General features: G+C 44.0%; 1 protein-coding gene across 1 annotated transcript; it reads left to right on the top strand.

Moving 5' to 3' along the window:
- Positions 1–1,231: 1,231 nt before the first annotated feature.
- Positions 1,232–21,345, top strand: LRRN1 (leucine rich repeat neuronal 1). Its single transcript, XM_072347484.1, has 2 exons — positions 1,232–1,396; positions 14,745–21,345. The coding sequence occupies exon 2, from the start codon at positions 14,977–14,979 to the stop codon at positions 17,125–17,127; it is 2,151 nt and encodes a 716-aa protein (XP_072203585.1). The 5' UTR covers positions 1,232–1,396; positions 14,745–14,976; the 3' UTR covers positions 17,128–21,345.
- Positions 21,346–21,606: the final 261 nt, after the last annotated feature.

Below are 21,606 nucleotides of genomic sequence, written 5' to 3'. Positions count from 1 at the left end.
AACGTCAGTATTTCTTACACATTCAACTTCTTGTTACCTCCTTTGAAGCCTTCCTCGCCATAAATCACACGGCCCATTTTGAGGGATCACTTTGGCATCCCAGCAACAGGCCAGAGAGGCACTGAGGGCAGCATGCCTCGACCAGCACTGTAGGACTGCACAGCCCTCACGTGAGGATTGAGGGGAAATCATCCCACGTAACTGCCAGCTACTTGCTTAGCTGGGGTTTTGTCAATAAAAGCATTAAGGCCGCTGAGGTGTGCAGAATTCCCATTATCTTATGTTAATAAAGTGCACTTGGAAGGAGGCAATATGGCACCCTCACCCTGCAGCATTCACGTTGGGTGGTGAAGTGCATGATAAAAAGAAATAGGAAATAATGATTTAAGGGTACGAAGAAAAGCTGACGTGTAGAACGCTGCTAAGGCGCCAGCTGGCCTCCGGCATCCCAGGAACTCAGAGAACTGCTCTCCTCTGCCCTGCCACAGCCAGGGCAAAAACACAAGTCGGTAGTTCCAAACCAGGATAACCAAAAAAGAGACAAAACAGGAGTGAAGAGGAACTGCCCACGTCCAGATCCCAATGGGAACAGACAGGAATCCTCAGATCTCAGCCTTGGGCTGCTCTGCAGGTTGACACAACACCCTGTTTCCTCCTGTTTTATACAGCAGGCTCCTATTAAGCAGCCCCAGGCGCACAGGTACGGACTCAGTGAGCAGCACCGCTTTACTCACCAACAGGACCTCTATCTCCAACCACCTCAACTGCAAACGGACTCGGGTGCAGCTGCAGCCCGACAGCAACTGCTGCACAGACGGAGGTTTGCTTCCCTTTAGAGGGCAGAACCCAAACGCAGCCTTTATTGGTCCCGCACGGCACGCACCGCTTGGGCTCCGCGCCTCTGCGCTTCGCATCGCTGCTACTCGAGCTCATGGAGCAGCTGCAGACGGCTGTCGGCCGGCAGGAGGGATGCAGCCGGCAGCCCTCCCTACAACACGCCGTACCGGCGGCGCAGCGTTACCCCGCGGTGGCAGCCGGGCCGCCCTGCAGCTTTTCATCCCCCTCCGCCCGCACCGACAGCAGCAGCGCCGCGGGGGCGGGGCTACGCGGAGAGGAGCGAGGCGGAGTGGGCGTGGCCTCTTCCTCGCCCCGCCCCGCGCAGATGGTGCCGCCGCGGCGCAGCAGCCAATCAGAGCGCAGCCCGTCAGCTGACCGCCGGCGCCTACCCAGGTGCGCGCCGACGGCGGCACAGAGCGAGCGGGGCGGGCAGGCGGGCGGCAGCGCGGTGCGGCGCTCCTCCTGCTGACCCTCCGCCTGCTGCTGCTCCGCGGATGTCGGCGCCGCCGCCGCGTGGGGGAGAGGAGCGGCTGCGCGGGCAGCGCCCCCCCGGGCGCCGGTAAGTGCCGATGGGAGGGGCGGGGAGCGGCGCGGGGATGCCCGGGAGGGGGGAAAGTTATCCGCAGGGCCCTGTTGTAGCGCACGGCCGCTGTTCTTTGCTGTTCTTTGCTATTCTTCGCCTATCCGGGGTGCGCGCCCCAGGCTGAAGTTTGCAGCGCGCGTCCGCGCCCCCCTGATTTGCATGCGAATGGCGGCGCGTCCCGGCAGCTGCGCGGCCTCGTCCATTCACGGAGCGATGGAGGCGGACGAGGAGCCCCCGGCGGAACAATGGAGCGCGGGATAAAGGCGCGCTGTGCGCGGGGCCACCTCCGGCCCGAGGCCGCGTTCCTCCGGCGTCTTGCGTGCCCCGCTCCGTGCTGCTGGCGGCGCGCCGCGCTGTGCCGATCGGTGCCGGCGTGGGGGCGGGTTACCTCTCATCGGTTCATCTCTGCCCGCTGGCTCCGGTTGCGGGGCTGAAAATCGCGCGCAGTGTGGCCGCGCTGCCGCAGGGCTGCGGGGAGAGCGCGGCGGGTGTCCCCGGGATGCGGCGGTGCCGCTTCGTAGAGCGCTAAGCGCTGGGAGACGGGGGAAGCTCCGGAATCCGCCCCACATCGCGGTGCGCAGCGGCCGCTGCGGGTTTGTCCCGAAGGAGCTCCGTGATCCCCGTTAGAATCTCTCGAGCGAAGCCGCTCTGTGGAGCCCTCCGCCTAATGCGCACGCTTAAAGGTGCCCCGTAAACCAAAACTGCTTCTCTGAACGAGGCAATAAAGTTTTCATTGGGAGGGGTTGAGGTGCGCACGAGGTGATCTTGCAGATGCTTCAGATGTCCAGAGCTGAACATCGGCACCGATCGGTGTCTGAAGGGTTGGGCTGAAGTGTGCGGTTGTCGGGGTGACGCTTCACGTAGTCCCTACAAACACCACCAGTGCGGGAAGCGTTTGGGACTTGAAAAAGTCAGTTGGTGGGATGCCATCAAGTCTCTTCCATTTAGCTATAGAATGGACCTAAATAATATTGCTGACTGCTGAAAGTAGTAGGGTTTTGTATCAAGCTGTGTAGGTTACAAAAAGATAAGGGCGTTGTAATGTTAACTGTGGAAAAAAACATTGTTTGTTTTTAATTAACGTGAATAAACCCATGCTGAGAGCATCCCAACAGGCTGCAACAGGAAACTTCTGCTCCCGTTGCTTTAACAGGACTCGAACCCAGCTCTGCTTTCACGGCACACGTAGATGTATTTCAGTCTGGATCGCATAGAGAACGCAGTCCTTTAAGTGGGCACTCAGGAAAGCTCACACCATCGCAGCTCGATGCCCCAGTGCGTGGAGCAGTGCCGGCTGCCTGCAGTGGCAGCCCCGATGCAGCAGCCTTTGTTGGAGGTGCCATAGCAGCGTGGCACTGCAGCATCCAGGGAAACTTTTGCGTTGCGTGCTGTTCTGCTGCTGCCGGCAGCCCCTGCTGCTGCTCAGTGCTCCGAGGGGCACCCGGAGTGCTGTGCCCGTACTGCAGCTCAGCAACTGCTGAAAATGCCATGGTTTTGTATTGGTGTTTGCTAGACTGTATTTCTGTTAATGATACCAATAAGTAAAACAAACAAAAAAGTGGTGGTGGGGTTGTTTTCTCACTTTGCTTTGAGTTCCAAGCTAATTTCTGCCTGCTCGGGACCTGCTGTTTTCCCAGGTGGCCTTTGGGCTGGGCCAGGCTAAGGGCAGGCAGCAAAATAAAAAGCCCATAACAAGGAAAAAAGTGAAGTGACATTTCCAGAAGGGCACTGCCTGCTCACAGCACTGCTACTTTTACATCGGCAAGTAGGAGGACGGTGAAAATGTTTACCAAAGAGCCAAACACTCCGAGAAACAAAACCACTCCTTTTTACTGTGGACTTTATCTCTGCAGAGATGGCCGTTCTTTGAAGCCCTGATTAATATAAATGAGTTGTAATTTTCTGGCCAAGCCATCCTAGTTCACATGTATTATTCCATTGGCAGACATGTGGTCTCCACAGCTGTCCCCTCATTTGTGTATGAAATGGAAACACTGGTGGCATTTGTAGGTTACCATGGCTACATGAACAATACACGTGTGATACTTCATCCTCCCAAGCTCATGATGTGGTTTTTTTTTCTGGCAGACATTTTGCAGACACAGAACTGCTGAAAATCTATGCAAAGTTTTGGGCAGCTCATAAATCCATTCAGCCTGCCGGCTGTTTATGCAATGGCAATTTGCTGTGAGCTCGCATCTCAGCCCAAAGCCGCGCTCGCTTCTTCATGTGGAGAGCAGCACCGTCCCGCAGGATGCATAGAGCTCCCACAGTAAATCCACAGTAATGAGCAGGATCGGGCCTTAAATGCTGCGGTAAACACAAAACACTGTTGTTTTTTTACCTAAAACACACTTCTGAGTGCAGCACCTTACCTTCTCCCAGCTGTGCTGGAGGTGGCAATGCCAGCATGGAGGCAGAGGGAGGGAGGCTGGGTGCTGCTACCAGGTGCACCTGCACAGGAGCTCACTTCAGGAAGAAAGTGCTCCCATGCTCAGCATCAGCTCTGCCCTTAGTGTGCGCCTTGCTATAAAGCAGGCTCGTGGTTTTGACTCCTACTCGGCTTTGAGCTGCTTTTGTCAGTGCGTGCTAATCCTGCTTCTCTAAAACAGAGAGCTTGAGTTCTGAAAAGAGAAATCAGAGGGCTACTCTTTTCTTGCAGCTGACTAATTAACCCTCCACTAATTGGTTTCACCAAGCCAGTAACAGGGCACGCCTCCATGCCATTTTGAGAGGTACCTGGACTAAGGTACTGCTCTTTTTGTTTCCTGAAGCCTCACAACTTTATTTGAGTTTTGTTTTGCAATTTAGATGTCATCTTTCATTTTTATGTGTGGCACTGAAGGAAAATACTGGATTGGCCTATTTTGAGTTGGCCTAATTCTCTTCCTCATGAAGAAAGCAGAAGTCTTTGGCATCAATGGGAAGAGAATTAGTGTCTGCTCTTAAGTTCCACTGTAAAACACTGAATGCTTTCGTAACTTCACCTTCTAATTTGTAAGATTTTAATTTGATTGGTGGTATAAGCCAGCATCTTCTTGACCTTCCAGCTGACCGAACTCCCAGAAGAATGGGAACAGATTTTAACTTGGAGCACAGTTTCTAAAGATGAAATATACAAAAAGGAGCAGATACCTGTTTGTTGGTTTTTTATATGTATATATACTTAGAGATACGGGAAAAGCAGTTGTAAATAAGTAATGAAATACTTAACAGGATGCTGTATTGAGAATGCACAGATGTTATACAAGTGCCATAGAGAAACAGCTCTCCTTCTCTTACTTCATATAGCATCATACCAAATAACTCTCCCTGAAGTGCTGACCTCCGGCCCTTGGTGGTAACACAGGGCAGTATTTTCCTTGGCCACTTCACAAACTGAAGCGGTCTGTTTAACCATCTGTTTAAGACAGATGACTTATGGGTTTTGTTTAGGAATTCTAGAGATTGTCAGCATCTCATTTCCAGGTATCTAATTTAAGCAGCAGCCATGAAGGTAGCATCGGTCAGCTTTGATTAGAGCAGGAACCCTGACCTTTTTGAAGCTGAGCCTCCTGCAGGAGGTCTGTGCCTGTTGCGCTCCTTTGGCTTTGTGCAGGTATGGAGTCTTACCTTCCAGAAGCACCTGGTTTTCCCATTCAACACCAAGGCCTTTGTTCGGTACCTCCCAAGCCTGGAGGAGCTTCCCTGCTGCCAATACGGTTAACGCAGACCTCGAGCTCTGTAAGGCTGCAGCTTTGTCTCGTGGGGTATTTCAGCAGAGGTCAGCAGTGGTTATCCTGCCAGAGTCAGGTTTTAAAGATGACAGTAGTAGATGGGGGAAGGCACAGGCATGCTCCAGTTCAAGGGAAATGGTCCTTTGCCTTCTCCTCTTATTACTGGAACCTGATACATCATATTCTCATCAATGATTCTTTTTGTATTTCATTCACAACTACTTCTGTGCAGTGCACATAACTTGATGGTCATTAAGCAAAATGCAGTCTTTGGAGTTCACATAAAATTGGATTCATATCAAGCTCTGTGTGACTCATGACTGGAGCAGCACAACTAGAGGGGCACAGCATACTCATCCTCTCAGAACATCCGTTGTGATGGCAGCCAGGGCTCTCCTGTCTGCCTGTGGACCACATGCTCTAAGGCACTGTGGTTTTCATGGGCTGGCCCACAACGTGATCAAGAATCAAAGATTAAGTAACTACTAATAAACACACAAATGTTATTTGGGACAATTACTCAGCTCATCTTGAATTGCCTTATTTTTGTGATCTGGAGATGTTTGTCATTGTTACAATTAATCCCCCATATTCTGTAGGGTTTTTTTTCATGCATCATTTCATTTATTTGATTAAGCAAGTCCAAAAATACCTAGTAAATGCATACCTTGCTAATGTGCTGCATATAATTACTGGGATGCAGATGAGCTACTGATTGGCCTTGCTCATTTTTTAAATTACAAACGATCTGTCACTCTTGACAGAAATAGTAAATATTGACAGAGATCCACTGCTCACAGTAGACACTGAACAGCAGATGTATTACAGCGATAACTTACTTGACCCATAGGTGAACAGGAGGCAGGTGAGCTGGCTGGAAGAGCAGGTCTCTACAAGCAGCTCGCTGCAGCACGAGGCACTGAGCAAAACCAGATAAATGTTCTTTGCAAGTTAGTTGGCAAGTGAGACAAGTCTAGTACAGACAGATTAAACATTACTGCGCCTGGATAAATCACCTTAATTAGGTAAAGATTTATCTATAGAGTTTTGTTAACCTAAAATAACTTGTTTTCTGCGACATGCAGCACTTCTGCAAGCACTTATGAAATAAACCCATCTGTGGAGGAACTGCTGACTTGGCAGTGACAAGACTAAGGACTGGAGCTAACGGAACGATTTATAGGTCTATTCTTAAACATATCAATACCTTTTTTTTTTCTGCGTACATATATATATATATATCCACGTCCTGAACTTCTCAAGGCAAGGTTGGAATCTGTTCTCTGTATAGAACAAAGACCCGAGATTTAGGTGACACTTCAGACAAGAAGAAATCAGTAAATACAGGCTATTAACGTCTTCTCCATTCTCAGCTGAATGGGATGGAGTTGTCAGGTGATGTGGTAGATGACCTGCTCTGCATTTCAAGCGGTACTTACTGTAAAAGTTTTGGAGTGAAATAATGATAGAAAACACATGCGCCATACAGTGCTTTATTTTCTCATTACAGAGTAGCTGATGTTATCGGTGGTGAATGGAAGCAATAGAAGGCCCTCAGACAAATGGGGACTTCGTGTAGAAACCCATTCAAAAGCACAGCAAACTTGCCAGGAGTGGTAGGGGAGGGTCATTTAATATAGCTATTTGACTAGAGAGAAAATAACTTTTTTCATAGATGGGAACAAAACCTTTCTTCAGACGACTACCAAAAACAAATCTATGGCCATTTAATGGAATTACTTCTATCCCATCTCAGCTTGGCCGAGCTCCAAATCTTTGCCTCAGTGCTAACAGCCTTTCTATTAGATCTCTCAGCACCTCCCATGATAAATCTTTTCATGTTGTTATTGCTAGTCTTGAGTGAACAATAAGGGGCCTTTATGTCAGGAAAGTTGATATATGGTTTTATTAACATTTACATGTAAATATAGCTCGGAAATAGAAAATTTGATCTTGCAAGCGTATAACTCTGGGGAAAAAAATCAATAAAAGTCTATTTTATTCTAGCAGCTGGTGTCTGTATACGCACACTACACATATAATTGGAGTAGATATAGATGTAGCTAATAGTAAAGTATAGATTCATACTTAATCACCCATAATTGAAAACTACATACGCAGTACAGCTGCAGGAAACAATTGCTAAAGTAGCAACAAAGATCAACAGAAAGAAACACCTGACTCTTTTCTTCTTGCCTGAAGATAAAGGACTGAAGCTGTATATGATTTGCTTATTCCATGTACCGTACACACGCGTGCACACCTACATCTGTGCTTTTAACAAGTCTTATGAATGTCCAGCACCACTATATGTTCTTTTTATAACACACACCTAAATAAAAACTGAGATGAGTATCTATGGGCTGCCATTGCTAGAGGAAGATTTTCTGTCATCTTTTACTGTAGTAACAACTACTTACACACTGGGGTCTTTCCCGACCACGAGGATCCTGAATGACTCATTAACTGGAGTTTGATCTAGAACTGTGTAGGAAGTCAAGTAATCACGCTGCCAGAAAGCCGGTCTGCAAGGAGAGATGATGATGATGATGATTTTTCCATTGCGCTCTGAAAGTTTTGTGCAGTTCTGGCATCCATATTTCTCATGATTAAGAATATTCCTGCGTTCCACATTTTAAAACATCCGCTAGCAAATTTGGCTTCTCTCTTGGAGTACTCAAAAACAAACCAGGAATTTAATGGCAAGCCTAGCCCAAGCTTTTATATCCCCCATCCTCCTTTTAGAGCTATTTCTTTCTTTCATTTTAATTACCATTTATATTTTATTATTTTTCTTAATTTTGGTTTGGCCCCTGTTGTCTCTGCTTCTTACTGCCTGAGTCATCGTAGCACGAAATCCCCAGGAAGCACATGCTCCCATGAGTAACAAGTTCTTCAGACCCTTTCATTTGCTTCAGAGATTTGGAATGCGCTAAGATCACATTCTGCCTGTTCTTTAATTAGAAGATGCAGTAATATTTCTGTACTGTTTGTCTTTTTTCATGCTTTAGCCAGCAAATACACTAAATGGAAAAAATAGTTGGAACAGGTCTCCCAAAATTAGTTATGCCCTGTGCATTTTTGATGCTCTACAAGCTAAAACCAATTAGATTTAAATTCTCCCTAGCATTTAAAATATACAGAAGGATATGAATACATGACAGCACATACATTTGGAAATGAGTGAATTTCCATGTTTTGTCCTTCATCAGCCTCAGTACCTTTGATCTGTTGGAAAGCAAAACATGCAGGTTAGCAGAGGGATGTGCCATCTTCGTAGAGCTGCCCCAGATGCTCAGCGGGGTGAGGGCCGGGCTGGGGCATGCTGCTCTAGTAGCTCCAGGTACTTGTCCTGCTTTCCAGTGCAGAAGTGTTACAAGGAGATGAAATTGGCTTTTAAGCCAACACAGAAATGATTTGGTTGGTTGTCAGGAAAGCCAATTTATTCAAATAATTTTATCTGGTAATTACACAGAATGAGGATAATAATAAGGCACGTGATTCTTCTCCAGTGAATGAAATAAAAGGTTTACTACTGCCTGGTACTAAACAGGACCAGACCTTGTGTAGGAGGAGATGAAAACTACAGTCATGAGCACAAAAGAACAGCCCGTATTTTCCCAAGATTAATCTATTTTTCTCGTGAAAACAAACATTTTCTTATGAAAATAAACATGTTAAGAAAGTAAGTTGAGTTTCTGATATAAGAATATTACTGCTGAACAAACATGTCTTGCCTTTCAGGTTTTCAAGGCTTTTAAATGCTTTCATGATTTTTTCCTTCCCAAAGAACAAACAGACTATGTAATTTGACAACCCACTGTTTGAAAGCACTTATTATTCCTGATGTTTCTAATATGACTTGTTAATGGTAATTTGCAAGAGATTTTCAAACAGATGACAAGCAGGGCTGCAATTCCAAGGTTGATTTGATGGGCCATCCATGTACAGTAACTGTACAATGCATGTATCCTGTATTCAAGATCAGAAAATGAATGAATCTTTCCTCTCTCCCACAAAATTACTTCAATATTTTAGTGAAAAACATTGCATCAGATGCAAGCTGTAAGAAGAGTAAACCCACAATAAATTGCAAATTTTAAACGTGTCAGATGTAATAGGCTGTTTCTGAAGTGCAAGAATTATGAAGAGGATGCTCTCTGCATTTCCTCCACGGAGATAAGGCTAGTATTTTTCAAAAGCATACAGATAAAGCATGCTGAGGTTGTCTTCTGAAACACAGCAAATCGCCTTCTCATCAGAGCTTTCCCTGCTTCCCTGGAGCTTTCCCTAAAATTAAACACCGACTTTATTTTGATGGAATGTATGAGCAGACAAAAAGATGCGGTTTAAAAAGCAGTGCATTGCTTGTATGAAAAAATAAAACCCAAACTGTAAATATTACAAATCCCTGAAAACATGTTTTGAAGCCTTTGTACCATTATTATTGCATATTCTATAAGCCCTTTCTTCTCTCTTTGCTTTTAACAACAAGCTCTTGTTTTCAGATTCTGGTATGCTTTTTCAAGTGACTTGCATCATTCAAGCTTGACTTTTCTGTATTTTACCCATGCAGTCTTGTCAGTATCTTATTTTTTGGTGACATCCACGACTTCAAAAACTTCCATATAAAAAGCTTGCTATCAGACACAGTTCCTCAGTATTTCTATAAACAGACAGGACTGCACTTCTAAATGTGACTCTTGGGAAATGAGCTCTCCATGCAGGTTAGTTGCAGCTATCCAGGTTGTTAACCTCTGAGTCCAGGTGCAGGCTTTCTCTAGGAGGTACACAAGGTCACTGCAGCTCTTGCCTGGAGTAAGACCTGATTATGGGAACACAACACTTCAGAGAAGGTTTTGTGCTGTACTTACTTCCATAACAGGTTAGTGGCTGCACATACACTTACCTATGGCAGTACGTGAATGTCTCCCTTGCGTCATACTATTGAAGATTACCTTTAAAGTGCAGTGCGGCACCAAGAGCTCAGTTTTCCTCTACACAAAAAGCGTGGGTAGAGGACTGCAGACACCTCAGCTCAGCATCCTTTTCTTACAGTTGTCCATGTCCCAACCCAACTGGGGCCGGCTGTTCTCACAGGGGGGTTAGGGGGTGAGGCTTGAGGCCCAAGCAGGCCCATGGGCTGGACCTGCACCAGGCCATGGCAACCTGTCACAGCATCCCTACCCCCCATGGGTTCCTCCTGCGCCTCACTCAGTACGGCTTTACATCCATTCTGCTCTGCGTTCAGCTCTCTCGATCCCTGTGCTTTATCTGAAGGCTCTCCAGATCATACAGATGGGCATTACTGTGTCCTTGTGCTGCCAAAACTAGGCTGGATGGCCCAGGCCATCCCCACTGCCGCTTCTGCACAGCCCTCCTGAGCGCAGGCCATGGTACCTCCTCTGAGCTTCCCTGAGCAGCACGGCGCTGCGGGGAGCTCAGACAGCAGTCGTTTCACAAACGATGATGATGGGGAAATAAGCAAGCTGCACAAGTCATTAACAGAACATTAGCACAACAGACAATTTTCCAAAAGACTAGCTGCATTGCTTAGGCTCGCTGGATGAAAATGGCACTGTGGAGAAACGGGGAGGTGCTGCAGATCAGTGTGTGCTGCTGGCTCACAGCGAGCACAAAATAAATTGCTTGTCTTAGCCCGAGGTAATTTTCTCCATGTATCTGATCCCTCAGACTCCTACCTAGGCGTGTTTAGCATATATGGCTGCCAACCAAAATCTGTGCTGATGCTACTTGCAATAGAAGGGGACTTTTTCAAGAATGAACTACTTAACTGCGGAGAGGGTGATGCTTTTTCTCTGTAGTAGCATAGCTGTTTGTAAGCAGGTACCCAAACAGCCCTGTGCAAACTGTATCATTTCTTTTTTCAGCAGTTGCTAACAGTGACCATTAATACAACTGCCACTGAAGTGACAAAGCTTCATCTTCCTTTGGCCAAGAAAATACATTCAGCATCTATTTTATGTAGTTGGCAAATTAACTATGAACACTGTGATGAACAGGGTTGGTTTTTTTCAGGATTGTTCCTTAACATTCTGCTGTTACTGTGATGTGAACTTAACCCTGCCTTTTGCTTGGGTCACCCCAACAACCAAGCAATTAACTGCTCTCCTTTGGGGCAGGAACACTGCAGTGAGGAACCTCCTGCTCCAGAACCAAATGCCCTCTTCCCTTCTTCCCTTGGCAAAACAAATCAAGTTAAGCAGTTTTCACAAACTAGACAGATAGGGATCCTCCCCATTGCATTACTGTGAGGGAAGAAGCAAGAATGATGATCACATTTTCAGTCTTCAAGAAATATGAGCACGCTGATAGCTCAGACATCAGCTGTGGATTTGCTTACTGACAGAAATATGGTTTCTTAATGCTCTGGGAATTGAGAGGTGCTATGGAGAATGTATTTATTTAGCCCCTAGCAAAATAATTCCATCTATGCATCTCCCATAAAATTAAGCGTTATTTCTGTTGATAGCAAGTTCACACCTGTAATGACTATTGTAGTGGTTTGGTGCACTAAGAAAAATGAATTTCATAAACAGAAAGGAAGGCAGAGAATGCTAAAAGCTGATGTCTAAAGCACAGAGTCAATGCAGGGCCTCACCAGGACAGCCTGCACTGCACCTCCCAGGCCTGGCAGTTTCCCCACACAATATATACTTTTAAAATACACAGTTTGTAACACACAGTCAAAACTAGGTCCACCAATCACAAGGCCTCCATTAAAAAGCAGTTTCAGAAAAAATAAGATTTTGCGTGCGCCTTTTCTGGAGCAATTGTTAACTGCGTGGCTTTCCAGAGCTGAAATCCTCTGAACCAGCCCCCTCGACTTCGCACTGGCTCCTTCTGTATCCAGCTACTCTGGAGGTACTGTGTTTGTTTCCAACAAACAAACCCCAAACACAGTAGCTCAATACAAAATGATTCTCACTAGGCAAAAACACTGAGATATCAGTAAGTAATGGCCACGTGCTGGCACTTAAATTCTTCTTAATTCAGTCTCACTGACTTCAGTGGGAGCTGGGAATATTCCCTTTGCCAGGAGCCATGCCTGCCTTATCTGCTTGTCTCTGCCATTTTTCATCAATGGTCATTTTGAACAACATACTGTCAGAGAGTTTGTTTGCAAAGCTCAGGTGTCCTTCAGCTTATCCACAAACAAATCCAGCACAGCATATATAAACCAGAGAACAAAACAGCAATTACTATTTCGTTATATTGAATACCATATCACACTTATTTTTTCCGACTGATAACATTTTTAGTTTTTACCAGAGCAGTGGATGTGTTCTTACAGCATAAGCAGCAGGTAATGCAGAAGTCCACGACTCGGCCTTTCCCTGTGCTGCGGCCTCTGTATGTCTTTCGCAAAGCACAGCATTAGACTGGCTGGGCATGTGGAGCTGATCAGAACTTACTATTATACTACGATGGATTTTCACTTCTAGCTTGATCCATGCTGCCCTGGGCTGGGGGAGATTGGAGACAATAACGTGCAGGTCATTTCTGAAGAACATTTTCCAGTTGAAGAGAATTAAATCCATTTGTAGTAGCAAGTAACTAGAGAAGAGAAAGTGTCACCGTTAGCTTGAAAAATTATATTCCTACAGCCATCAAAATACCAGAAGTCTATTCAGTTAATCCAGAAATGCCTTCTTAGCAAGGAGGAACAACAAATGTAACGTGAATGATGAGATAATATTTGACAAAGAAATGACTGAATTTTATTTTATTTTTTAAGAATCAGGACATGCTCCCCCACATTCTAAAAGATGCTTTGATGTCTTTTTCAGGCAGTTTCATTTTTAAAGCATTACACGATTCGTATAACTACATCAGAATTAAATCAGTGCTAACGCATCAGTAGGGACTGAGGCTTTATAAGGCACGGCCATCCTTCTGTACATCCACCTAGAAAAAAGTTGCAGGACAGGCTTTGGAGGAGTGAAGGACTGGAGCAGTATGACCTCCTGCAGAGCTGTCTGGTTTGGTGCACGTTGCTGCCCAGAACTGCTTCTTTTCTGCATCACTCTGAGCCAGTGCTGCAAAGCTGGAAGAGAAATGTCCATATTGCAAGGGAACAGACCACATATAACAACAACTTGAGGCTTCTTAAGTAACTGAGATCGTTATTGAATTAAGTCACGAATTATTACATGGCAAATACTACAAATGCTGGAAAATCTGGAATTAATTAAACTTCTGACATCATCAGTATTGCTAGGACTCTATTTTGCATCAGCTGCAAATGGACTGTTACTAAGAGAAACTTCTATAAAAGCCAGAATAACTCAGTTTATGTCACCTCCCCATCACTCTGTGGTAGTGTACATTCTTACAACTGCAGTGCCATTAGGATTTTTTTTCTAGTGCATTTAATGTCGTATTCAGTTCTTTCATCAGTTCAAAGTTATTTGAGAAGGAGTGTTTGTTCTGCATTTGGTTTTTCCCCCCTCTAGAGTAGTCTTCTCATCTCTAATTGAAATCTTCGCTACCAGACAGAAAATCTTGACTCAGCAGGGTCAAATGCTTTCTGGCCAACGTTCCTGGTTCTCTTCATCCAAAATACAACCACGGAACAAATAACAATGCACTAAAATAAGAACGCTCTTTGGTTTGTACTGCTGACCACAATCTGGGCTTTGGTTAAGTTGAGGCTTCACTGCATTCTAATTAAAAACAAAACAAAGCAGCTTCTTCCTATTTTCTTCTACTACTGTTTATGAGCGTTTCTTAGTCTTTCTCAGACAAAGCACAACTTGAGGGTTTTCAGACAGTTCATCTCTTTGTAATTAACATAATCAACTGCAATCACTGTAGAACAAGATAAAGCATCACCTCACATTTTGAGAGGCCTGATGGACACCACCAGTTTCCTTTAAACATGTGCCTTATAAGAACTTCAGTGTAAACATATATGAATTCCGTAGTTTATTTGGTAGTTTGGAATTAGGGTAAATATTCCACATGACACACAATACAGTGCCAACAGCTAAAATAAGGACAGCACAGACATTTAATCATATTTGGTGTTATTGTTTGGTGCTTAGCTGGATTAAATCTAAACTATTATCTGGAACTGATTTGATTAACTTGGGTGAATTTTGTCAAAGTTCTTACGCGTTCGCTTTGAAACGTAGAAAGCCACATATTTCTATGCCATAATCCTCTATACCCAAAATAGAAGTTATTGGGATAACACTATCAGCCTGAATTCTACTTGGGATCGTGTTCTGAACACTCATTTGGTATCTGTCTGTACTCAAAAGCCTGTCCTGGACCTTCAGCACGTCCTAAGCCATTCAAACCGATACCGGACAGTAAAAATAAGAGATATCTGGAAGTTTTCTTTTCAGATGATTACGTCTATTTTTATAGTCACTCCAGAACGATCAGAGTTTTCTCATGCAATTCTGAAATAGAGGAGAGATCCAATCTGTATATACCTTACTGTACCCAAGTATGAATTTTCTTAAGAGATCTGAACGTTAAAATGCTTACAACTGTCGTCACAGGTCCTTTTCTTTAAAGGACAGAGAAATAACACATTATATGGCACATGAGCATAACATTTCCTTGTCTGTTTTCAGGAACATCTTCAGGCACGAATTTGTAGAAGATCCTGGAACACAGAGGAGCAGCTGAGAGCCTTCAGACCATTTATTGTCTTCTCTAACCTTACAAAATCAACTTTCATCTTCTGGATGTCCAAGCCTTTCACACCAGATTTTAAGCTTTACATTTCCTGCCAGACAACAAATTTCACCCTCACTCTGCTGTTACTTTAAGGGGCTGGAGAGCTGAATTCTCTAGCTGACCAGCATGGCTAAGATTAGATTAGTTTTAATTGTTTGTCAGGTGGTGCTAGAATTGCTAATGAATTCATTAACAGAGTCTTCCGTACAGAGCAATGAATGTCCCCAGCTTTGTGTATGTGAAATCAGGCCATGGTTTACACCACAGTCAACATACAGGGAAGCCACAACAGTTGACTGCAATGACCTTCGTTTAACAAAAATCCCCAGCAATCTTTCCAGTGACACTCAAGTCCTTCTGTTACAAAGCAACAATATTGCAAAGACCACAGACGAACTCCAACTGCTATTTAATTTAACAGAGTTAGATTTTTCACAAAACAACTTCACAAGCATCAAAGACGTGGGGCTTTCAAATCTTACTCAGCTGACTACTTTGCACCTGGAAGAAAACCAGATCATGGAGATGACTGACTACTGCTTGCAAGACCTTTGCAATCTTCAGGAGTTATATATAAACCACAATCAGATAAGCAGCATTTCTGCAAATGCATTCTCTGGCCTGAAGAATCTTTTGAGATTACATCTCAACTCCAACAAATTGAAGGTTATTGACAGCCGTTGGTTTGATTCTACTCCTAACTTAGAGATTCTTATGATCGGAGAAAACCCGGTGATTGGAATACTAGATATGAACTTCAAACCACTCTCCAATCTAAGGAGTCTTGTTTTAGCAGGTATGTATCTTACAGACATCCCTGGCAATGCCTTGGTAGGCTTGGACAGTCTTGAAAGTCTTTCCTTTTACGACAACAAATTGGTAAAAGTTCCTCAGCTTGCACTTGAGAAAGTTCCAAATCTAAAATTCCTGGATCTCAACAAAAATCCAATTCATAAAATTCAAGAAGGTGATTTCAGAAACATGCTCAGATTAAAAGAGCTTGGAATCAATAACATGGGAGAGCTGGTTTCTGTGGATAGGTATGCGCTGGACAACCTGCCTGAACTTACAAAGCTGGAAGCCACCAACAACCCAAAGCTGTCCTACATCCATCGTTCGGCATTTCGCAACGTCCCTGCCCTAGAGAGTTTGATGCTGAACAACAACGCCTTGAACGCTGTCTACCAAAAAACAGTGGAGTCCCTCCCAAACCTGCGTGAGATTAGCATCCACAGCAACCCCCTCCGGTGCGACTGCGTCATTCACTGGATTAACTCAAACAAAACCAACATCCGCTTCATGGAACCCCTCTCCATGTTCTGCGCCATGCCTCCAGAGTACAGAGGACAACAGGTAAAAGAAGTGCTAATACAGGATTCAAACGAGCAATGTCTTCCAATGATCTCTCATGAGACCTTTCCAAATCACTTAAACTCAGACATCGGCATGACGGTGTTTTTAGACTGTAGGGCCATGGCAGAACCCGAACCAGAAATTTACTGGGTCACTCCCCTTGGAAATAAAGTAACTGTTGAAAGCCTCTCTGACAAATACAAGTTGAGCAACGAAGGCACCTTGGAAATCTCCAATATTCAGATTGAAGACTCTGGGAGGTACACCTGTGTTGCTCAGAACATAGAAGGAGCGGACACAAGGGTTGCCACAATCCGGGTGAACGGAACACTTCTGGATGGCACCCAGGTTCTGAAAATCTTTGTGAAGCAAGCTGAATCGCATTCCATTTTAGTTTCTTGGAAAGTTAACTCCAATGTCATGACTTCCAATTTAAAATGGTCTTCAGCTACCATGAAGATTGACAACCCTCACATTACATACACAGCTCGGGTCCCAGTTGATGTACACGAATATAACCTCACACATTTACAACCTTCTACGGATTATGAAGTGTGTCTAACTGTGTCCAACATCCACCAACAAACACAAAAGTCCTGTGTTAACGTTACAACAAAAAATGCAGCTTTTGCGCTGGATATTTCAGACCAAGAAACCAGCACTGCTCTGGCAGCGGTAATGGGATCAATGTTTGCTGTAATTAGCCTTGCCTCCATTTCTGTTTACATTGCAAAAAGATTTAAGAGAAAAAACTACCACCATTCATTGAAAAAATATATGCAAAAGACCTCCTCAATCCCCCTGAATGAGCTCTATCCTCCACTTATTAATCTCTGGGAAGGCGACAGCGATAAGGACAAGGATGGTTCTGCAGAGACCAAGCCAACCCAAGTCGACACATCCAGAAGCTATTACATGTGGTAACTCAGAGGATATTTTGCTTCTGGTAGTAAGGAGCACAAAGACTTTTTTGCTTTATTCTGCAAAAATGAGAAGTTGAAGACTTTTGTATTTTTGACTTTGCTAGTTTGTGGCAGAGTGGTGAGGACAGGTGGATATTTCAGGATTTTTTAGTATAGCGTATCGCAATTGTTTGACACAAATGGCAGCTTCACCTCGCTTCCACATTTCTTTCCTTTTTCTTTTTTTCCTTTTTTTTTTTTTTTTTTTTTTTTCTTCTTTTAGTTATTGTGCTAAACTTAATGCTGTTCTAACTACAGTGCTGAATAAAATTAATGAGAGGCTGGGGTTACCCTGTGATTCAAACGTAGCACAACCCCATTCTTTTGAAGCCATCAGTAGAGTACAGTGTCTTGGAAAGCTAACATACAGTTTTGAAACTGCATTGAAATGCTGGTCTGAGGACTCAAACCGAGAGAAAGGAGACCCTGAAGGATGTTAGTTGACTGTACTGTAATGTTGTATCAACTGATTTGAATGTTTTTTACTTTGGACAATGAGTTACCTTTTTTCTTTTTGTAGTAGTTGAAAAGGCCTAGGTAAAGCTAACAGGCAATAGAAATATGTACACCCGGGTTTTTAGTGTAACAGACTAAATGTTAATTGTTCTCTTCTTTTTATTATCTTCAGTAGACACCTTTGAAGAACACCAGAGTTTTGTTGCGCTTCAGCCACCACCCCGTGGTGTTTAACGAAGGCAGAGCGATAATAACTTCAGTTTTGTTCTGATTCTTCTTTTTATTTTAGAAGTCACAATACTGTATTGGTTTTAGATGTCACTAGTTTGACTGGTGATCATGTTTTGACATAAAATATATCCAAAATGTCATAGAAAAATATTGTGTTTTTTTTTTCTTGATGGGATTACATTTCAACTAACTTGCAGGGTTGGTTGTTTGTTTTTTTTTAAATGCATTTATTTGAACAGTGTTTTCTCTGCACTGGATGCAAAATACTGCGAATAACTAGAAGTCTGGCTTTTAGACTGTGAGCCACATGCATTAAAAACTGTTTGACATAAGGTACACAGCAAAAAAAAATTCAGCATATAAAAATGTTTCCTTTTTGTATACTTTTCTGTTTATATTCTGAGCTGAGATGCAAATGAAGCTGACATTTAGCTGTCATTATGATCAGTTAGGACAAAAACCAACTCAGTGCTCCCAAACTGAAAGAAAACAACCAAATCCTGGCACACAGGTTTGAACAAGAAAAATGTGAATGGGATTTATGTTCCCTCAAAAGCAGGAGGTAAGACAGCCAAACCTGACCAGACAGTAACAAGCTTGGGTCTGATATGGAACTATAGTTTTACCAGGCTTAATTCAACCAGTATTCTGAGCATTTCACTGAATTAGTACGTTAAAGTGGAAGACCTCCGCAAGCATTAGGGTTTGTGTGTGCACTGGGTGTAACATAAACACATAACTGACAGTCAAACCTACAGAAGCTTTGTACGTTGTCTTTTCTGAATCCACCAGAGTCCTCAGCAGGACTGCACACGGTCACAGCAGGGGGGGTTCTGGTGGAGCGTGTGGTTGCAGCTACACCGGATCCTAATCAGCAAGCACAGAGTTTTCTACGCGTTATGACCACTTATCGATGTGCGACCTTTTAAATGTTTTTACATGCCAAATGTTCTTAGTGAGTAAAAGTTTAATTGTTACAACAATGGATGTGCCTGGATTTTGGGGTTGAAGTTGTTTGTTTGTTTTTTTAAACTCACTAATTTATCTAAACAAGAAAAATTCAGCACTCACCCGAAATCGCAGCCCGACAGCTTCCAACTTCTCTCTTCCCTTCAGCCAGCGGTCTGGAAGTGGAAAAAGTCAGTGTAGTTTTACTAAGAAAGTTTTGGTGCAGAACCCACCGTCTCTCTCAGATACACACCTTGTCAATTTGCATTTCGGTGCAAAGCTGAGTGAAGCTATTAATTATGCATTTAGATCAAGTACTTCTGCTACACACAATTTTTTATACGTTCATGAGATCTCACGTTTTTAATCGCATGATAGTTACATGTTGGGATTAGGCAAGTGTCCTTTGATCGTGGAGAAGCAGCATGCTGGAAGCATTCATGTGTCACCTTATTCCGGATTTTATGTTAATGCAAAATCTCCCCTTGCCTTCTCCTCCAGAAAAGCTTAAGAGCAATAATTACTATCTTGTGTATTTGCTATCCTAACCTTAAAGCTGCCCCTACCACTATAACAGAGAGAACGAATTAAAACCAAGATCTCTTTTGCACTGTACTTTTTCCAGAGAAAAGGACACAGGGAGGACGAGGTTGACAGCAAAATTACAGCTTCCAACTTGCACAACATCATAAAATTGTCTTGAGAAAGTAATTGTTGAGCAGGTGTCAGATGCTGCAGAGCAGGCCTCTTCCTCCCCCACCTTCCTGCAGCTCTTGCTCGGCTGTGCCACAGACACTAGGTAACAACAAGCTTTCACCTGAGCCTCCTGTCCAACGGCATACGGGAAGGGAAGCAATGTCTGATGTGTTCTCACCACTGGGGAAATTATGTGCCTGTTCTTCCCTGCAGACCTATTTGGCAGTTTTATGTCATTTGTTATCGTTATAGTGCAATGCTGTTAAAGAACAGCAAGAGAAAATGGCCTTATGACAGTCATACACTTCTGGATGTGCTGATCTGTAGTATTTCAGGGCAGCTGATGTTGCTGGGGCTCTGGCAGAGAGATACTGCTTCCCTGACAACAGCTCAACAGCCACAGCGCCCTGTTAGTGCCGCACATCCTGCACACACAGCCACCAGTGACATGTATTTTCAGCCTTGTACTCCGTGCCCTTAGAGCGCTGTACAGTTCTCCTGGAAATTTTAAATTCTGCTAATAAAAGAAAGGAAAAAAAAAAACAAAAAACAGTGGGTAAGAGATTAATGACATGTGGCATATAATCCTAGCAAATAACCTTCAGCCTTGTCCTAGCAATTCTGTGCTTGCAGTTTGTTGTAAGCAAAAAATAAAACTATTCTCTTTGCCTAATTGCCTTCAAAATATATTTGCATCTACCATTCGCTGGAGACAAAAACACCCCCAGTTTGCTCAGAACCAGAGATCAAGCCTGGCTGCTATAAAGCAATATGGGAAGAACCACAGTTGATTTTCACTTGGCTAACTGTTTAGAAATGCTATGTAAGAGTAGATATCTCATAGCCAACTAAATGTTTGCAGTGTTACTTCCACATGACTGCCCAATAATAAACTTATCCTTGCACCCCGAAGAGCAAGTCGCTTATTCAAATGTGGTACTCAGTACTCTAGCTATGTCCACTTTGCACTTCCTCACCCAAACTATAACATCGTCTTGCATTGAGAGGGGATCTCTCACCCACGGACCCACAGTCACGTTGGACATGGACTTGGACTACAGCGAACAGATATCACAGACCTGTATTCCTGCTGCAGGATCTGCCTTCTCAGCACATCGCATCAACACCCCAGCACCCAAGGGCAAGGTCGATGTGCTAAAAATGCACTTCTTCACAACAGCCCCGAGTGCCTGTGCAGGAGAGAGCAAACATCGCGTGCAGCCCAAGTTAAAATACCGCTGTTGTATCCCATGGGAGAGTCCTGCTACCAAAACCCCAGATAAGGTTTTTTACCTCTGTTTCCAGCTACAGTAATATTTACATCAGGGAACTTCCATCCACCTGTCCCCAGTGCATCCCTGCAGCATCTGCCTGCCTCCCCCTGCCCTCTGCCACTCGGGCAAACCCTGTACAGCCCTGCAAGTCTCAGGATCTCGTGAGAGGTCACCAAAGGACTTGGAATTTGAATTTAACTCTGCAGATCCCTGCTTTCCCTACCAACCATCCTGCTTTCACCTCCTTAACCTGTTTGCCTTTTAGCTGTTTCCTGTTGAAGACCAGAGCAGCAGCTGGCTGGCAGTAGGATGCGGCTCAACTTGTAGCATGCAGCACTTCAGTGCTGCTCCTCTGTCTCCACATTACCACAAACGAACACAGAAAAGCTCTATGTCTTCCCAGGTCTCTCTACTCCACATCTTTTTCCTTATTTTTTGAGCACATTATGAGCCTCTGTTACTTTTTCTACTGGTATAAAAGGAACAACAGACTCATTTTTCTTTCCAGCAAAGGTGACTTACCATAAAAATTTGTACTATTGTATACTTATGTCACAGACCAAAGGAATGCTGAATCATAACAGCTTTTGAAATACAAGAAATAAACTCATGGGAAAAGACAAACTGATCATTAAGTAGAATTTTCCTAGGGAACTGAATGAGTTACAAGCTTACATCTCATTAACTTCAGTGATGCCTCAGCTCTGGAAAGAGGTAAAGCAGATCCTAATGGAGAGCTTCAGGAAGTGTTAACTCATCTGAAATCCTGGACAGCTCTGAGACATTTCCTGTGGAGTTCTGTAACGTGGATTTTCACAAAGATCATTTGAAACCAT

Source organism: Excalfactoria chinensis, chromosome 12 (assembly GCF_039878825.1).
Source record: "Excalfactoria chinensis isolate bCotChi1 chromosome 12, bCotChi1.hap2, whole genome shotgun sequence".
Taxonomy (NCBI): domain Eukaryota; kingdom Metazoa; phylum Chordata; class Aves; order Galliformes; family Phasianidae; genus Excalfactoria; species Excalfactoria chinensis.
The sequence above is the reverse complement of the archived record's forward strand: the minus strand, read 5'-3'. Positions and strand labels throughout refer to the sequence as shown.

What these genes read in the sequence shown, in the direction of transcription:
- LRRN1 (XM_072347484.1), top strand. Translation starts at nt 14,977, where the DNA reads ATGGCTAAGATTAGATTAGTTTTAATTGTTTGTCAGGTGGTGCTAGAA.